The sequence below is a fragment of the Mus pahari genome, chromosome 2, assembly GCF_900095145.1.
Source record: "Mus pahari chromosome 2, PAHARI_EIJ_v1.1, whole genome shotgun sequence".
Taxonomy (NCBI): Eukaryota; Metazoa; Chordata; class Mammalia; order Rodentia; family Muridae; genus Mus; species Mus pahari.
The window spans coordinates 67,654,494-67,658,952 of NC_034591.1; the positions used below are offsets into that span (position 1 = coordinate 67,654,494).

At 50.7% G+C, this 4,459-nt stretch overlaps 1 protein-coding gene across 2 annotated transcripts; it reads left to right on the plus strand.

Annotated features, from left to right (window-relative positions):
* Window positions 1-228: 228 nt before the first annotated feature.
* LOC110317089 (amiloride-sensitive amine oxidase [copper-containing]-like) lies at window positions 229-4,043 on the plus strand. Of its 2 annotated transcripts, none has more exons than XR_003843286.1 (4): window positions 229-1,984; window positions 2,755-3,044; window positions 3,350-3,482; window positions 3,734-4,043. XR_003843286.1 is itself a non-coding variant. In XM_021191466.2 (4 exons), exons 1-4 carry the CDS (start codon window positions 424-426, stop codon window positions 3,926-3,928), a joined length of 2,172 nt encoding a protein of 723 aa, XP_021047125.1. In that variant the 5' UTR covers window positions 229-423; the 3' UTR covers window positions 3,929-4,043. The 2 variants fall into 2 exon arrangements, 1 of the variants encoding a protein (XP_021047125.1); XM_021191466.2 differs by having other exon boundaries at window positions 2,755-3,037.
* The last annotated feature ends 416 nt before the right edge of the window (window positions 4,044-4,459 follow it).

Consider the following 4,459-nt stretch of genomic DNA (forward strand, 5'->3'; position numbering starts at 1 on the left):
TGCAGCCCTCTAAATGATCATCTGTTGACTCACAAATGGAATTTTGCTCTCACTGCAGCCCTCTGGCCACCAGAGATCAGGCCATGTGTAGCCCTTGAGGAGCAAGCCTTGGGCTGTTGTGACTCACTGCACCCTGCTGAAGAATGTTCCTCGTGTTATAACACCAAAAGGGGAAAACAGTAGGAGATGAGAAAGTGTATAAAAGGTTTTACCCTGGAGGAAGTAGGTGGATGCACACAAGGACCTGGACAGCACTGTGAACTGTGAGTAAGGACCCAGAGACTCCAACTCTGGCTTCAGCTGCATAGGGGAGGAAGCACGGTCAGGGGGTAAGACAGGGCTTAGAGACAAGGTGCTCTGGGGTGCTGGCTTGAAGACAGATAGACCTAAGTTCTCTCCTCTCTTCTGCTGAGTTCCAGGGCCATGGGGTTGGCACAAAGGAGCTTGGCACTGGGCTGCATGGCCATCATGTTGGTTCTACAAGTGACCATGGCAGAGTACCCCAGCTGGATGTTGAATGGCAAGGCCCAGGTGTTCGCAGACCTGAGCGCCCAGGAGATGGAGGCTGTGCACAGCTTCCTGATGAGCAGGACAGAGCTGGAGCTGCAGCCCTCAGGCACACAGGCTTTGGACAAGAATTCTGTGTTCCTCATTGAGACTCTGCTGCCCAACAAGAAGGAGGTCTTAGAGTTTCTGAATAAAGGCACCAGACCTCCTGTGCGGGAAGCCCGTGTCATCATTTTCTTTAGTGCCCAGGAGCACCCCAATGTCACCGAGTTTGCTGTAGGGCCCCTGCCACAGCCCATCTACATGAGAGAACTCTTCCCCAGGCCAGAGAAACATCGATCCTGGGCATCCAGACCCATGTCCAAAGCAGAACAAAGTCTTCTCTACCACAAAATCAAGGAGGCCACCACACCCTTACAGGGGTTTTTCCTTGACACTACTGGCTTCTCACTAGAGGACTGCGATGGCCAATGTCTGACCTTCACCCATGTGGCCCCCCACAGTGTGGAGTCTAGACATCGGGCCACCTGGTTCCTCTTGCAGCGCATTGTAAAAGATCGCCTGCTGCAACCCACGGGACTGGAGATCCTTGTAGATCATGGGAGCACAGATGTCCGGGACTGGAGAGTAGAGCAGGTCTGGTATAATGGGAAGCTCTACAACAGCCCAGAGGAACTGGCTCAGAAATACACAGACGGAGAAGTGGACACGGTGGTCCTCAAGGACCTGCGTCCCAAGAACACGGAACCGCCACAAATCTTTAACAAGCCTAGTGGGAAATTCCCAGCGTCCCCCAGAAAATCTGGCCGCCATGTGGAACAAGCCAATGGTTCCAGATACCACCTAGAGGGTAACACTGTGATCTACAAAGACTGGAGTTTCTCCTTCCAGTTTCGACCCTCTTCTGGGCTGCAGATATTGAATGTGCACTTCGGGAATGAGTATATAGCTTATGAGATCAGTGTGCAGGGCGCTATGGCTGTACATAGAGAAAAAACACCTGCAGGAGAACTGACCAAAACCATGGATCTAGGCTGGAGCCTGGGCAGTGTAACTCATGAGTTAGCCCCTGGCATCAACTGTCCAGAGACAGCCACCTTCCTAGACGTCATCCACTACTATGGCACTGATGGGCCTGTCCATTATCCGCGAGCCCTCTGCATCTTTGAGATACCCACAGGGGTGCCTGTTAGGCCCACCTTTAACAACGACTCTGCAGGCAAAATCAACTTCTTTTCAGATGTGATGGGACACAAACTTGTGCTACGGGCAACCTCAGCTCTCTACAATTTTGATTACATCTGGGACTTCATCTTCTATACTACGGGCACAATCTCAGCCAAGATGCATGCCACAGGTTATGTCCACACCACTGTCTATACCCGTGAAGGGTTGAGAGAAACCCACCTGCTGACTCACCAGCTTGGCCACAGCCACACCCACCTTGTGCATTACCGCATTGACCTGGATGTGGCAGGTAGGACTTGACATCAGACCCTCCATGTCACTTAGCTGCTTCCCACCATTAACATTACCTCACGAAGGTAGGGCCGAGGCTCCCTGATGTTAACTGTAAGTATTCAGAGTCTTTTTCCTCTCAGCCCCCATCTGAGAAAATAGTGGCTGTGAATTGACCCTACTGTTACCCAGAATTTTAGGTGTGCATCTGCCTTGGGTCTGAATTCAATAGTACAGAGGGGAAGGGAGGAAGAAGTATAGTGGGTGGGAAGGATGAAATGTCACTGTCTAGCCCTTTCAGATGGTCTGTGCTCGATATATTCTATCACCACAGAGCAGTGTCATGGCTCTGACATTTGACATCAAAGCAAATGACAGAACAAGGCCATGAGGATCAGATGGATGTCTGTCACCCATAAATCTCATTTGTTTTTATGGCCCAGAACATATTGCTGCAGGAAGACTCAGGCCTTTAACAACACAGACTATCCCCCTCTCCAGGGTTAAAGCTAGAGCAAGCAGGCTGTATCACAGGTCTCTTGAAAAGAGCCCGGGTCACACTGAAACTACCTCAGTTGCCAGAACTGACCCTTGAGCTGTCCTCTAGCTCCTGCAGTTTGGAATTCACTTAGTTCTCCAAACCACATTGTTGAACCATCTTCTGCCACCAGTACTGCTTCTGGCTGGCTGCGGGCTGTGGGTGTGGTCTATGTTGGAGATCCAGGATAGAGGGAGAAAGCTTCCAATCTAACCTTGATTCTAAACCTTCCTCTCCCCTCGTGGTTCCAGGCACCAACAACAGCTTCCACACACTGCAGGCCAAGCAGAAAAACACCACCAACTCCAGCAGCCCAAGACGCCTAGTACAGGACATGATGGAGAAGACACAGTATTCCCAGGAACGCCAGGCTACCTTCTCCTTCGGACAGACTCTGCCTTCATTCCTGCTCTTTAGCAGCCCCAAAAAGGACATCTGGGGATACCGGCGAAGCTACCGCTTAAAGATCTACTCCACATCTGAGCAGAGGCTGACCCCCGAAACCCAAGAGGACGTGGCTTTCAGCTGGGCCCGGTGAGGAGTGCAGAGGGTGTGGGGAGTCGTGGGAGCACCTCTCTGGCTGTGAATGTCTCTCTGAGCTTCAATTCTCGAGGCTCTGAGTCCATGTGTGAGTCTGAGTGTACATCCTCATGCACTTGGGGAGGGGAGGGGTGTGCTCATGGGGCTCTTGGCCCTCAGATGGCTTTGAGCACTCTTGCAAAGTCCCGGGAGATCACCATGCGTTGTGAGGAAACACCAGTTTCCCCGTCTGTGGCCCTGAGGATGTTCTGAGCCCTAGCTGGTGCGCCAGTGCTCACAGCCACCTGGCTTTTTCTCAACCTGCAGGTACGCCCTGGCAGTGAGCAGACACTCAGACTCTGAGCAGTACAGCACCAGCATCTACAACCAGAATCACCCCTGGGATCCCCCTGTGGTCTTTGAGAATTTCCTTCAGGACAATGAGAATATTGAAGACCAGGTACTAGATGAGTCTCTCCCTTCCCTCCTCTGCTCCTATCACTACCCTCCAACTCCACCTGTCCCTGGTGCTAGGAGTGTGGCTTGCTGGTGGAGGGCAAGTTCAGAGGTCATGAAAGATGAGCCAACTTCTTTTCAATAGGGCTAAGACTCTCTGGGGAAAGTTTGTAGACACATCTCAAAATGACCCAGACCTTCCAGAGTTCACAATTAATATCTCCTAACCCACTAAAGACTTTGTCTCTCCCACAGGATTTGGTGGCCTGGGTGACAGTAGGCTTCTCTCATGGGCCCCACTCTGAAGTTGCTCCATATATGGCCTCGTCTAGGAACCTCGTAGGCTTTTTGCTCCTGCCTTTCAACTTCTTCTATATCACTGAAAAACACCCAGGTACAGGTGCCACAGATGTATCAGACACTGGATCCCTGGGGGCAGGGTCTGCCTGATGCCTCCACTATTCAACTTCAACGGGACCTACAACCCTGTGTCAAGAGTCCAGCCCCAGCTCTTACTCAACAGCCCCATACCCCACAAGGACATTCAATAAATACTGACATTCTTCCCTTCTGTGTTGTTTCTAGAATTGTGGAGGGTGTGGATCACATACTCAGATATGTGGCCATGGGCTCTGTATACAGTTATCTACTATATGCCAAAAAGACCTCTATGACCAGGGTAAAGATTTTCTATGAGATGGATGTTTCAATGTCTGAGACTTTTCCATGCCTCTTAGAGTAATTTATGGGAACGGTCACACCTCAATGCTGGGCATGCAGAAGAGAGCTGTTAAGGGGAAATCTAAAAGATGACCAACATCTCTCCCTTTTGTTGTTGTTTTAGCATCTAAAGTTTTCTCCCTAAGATCATTTTATCAACAAACGACAAAACATATGTGTGTGCTGGTTCACAGTAGAGCTGTCTGCAACAAGCAAAGTCTGGAGACTTTGCACCTGCAGGGAAGGACAGTTCCATCAACC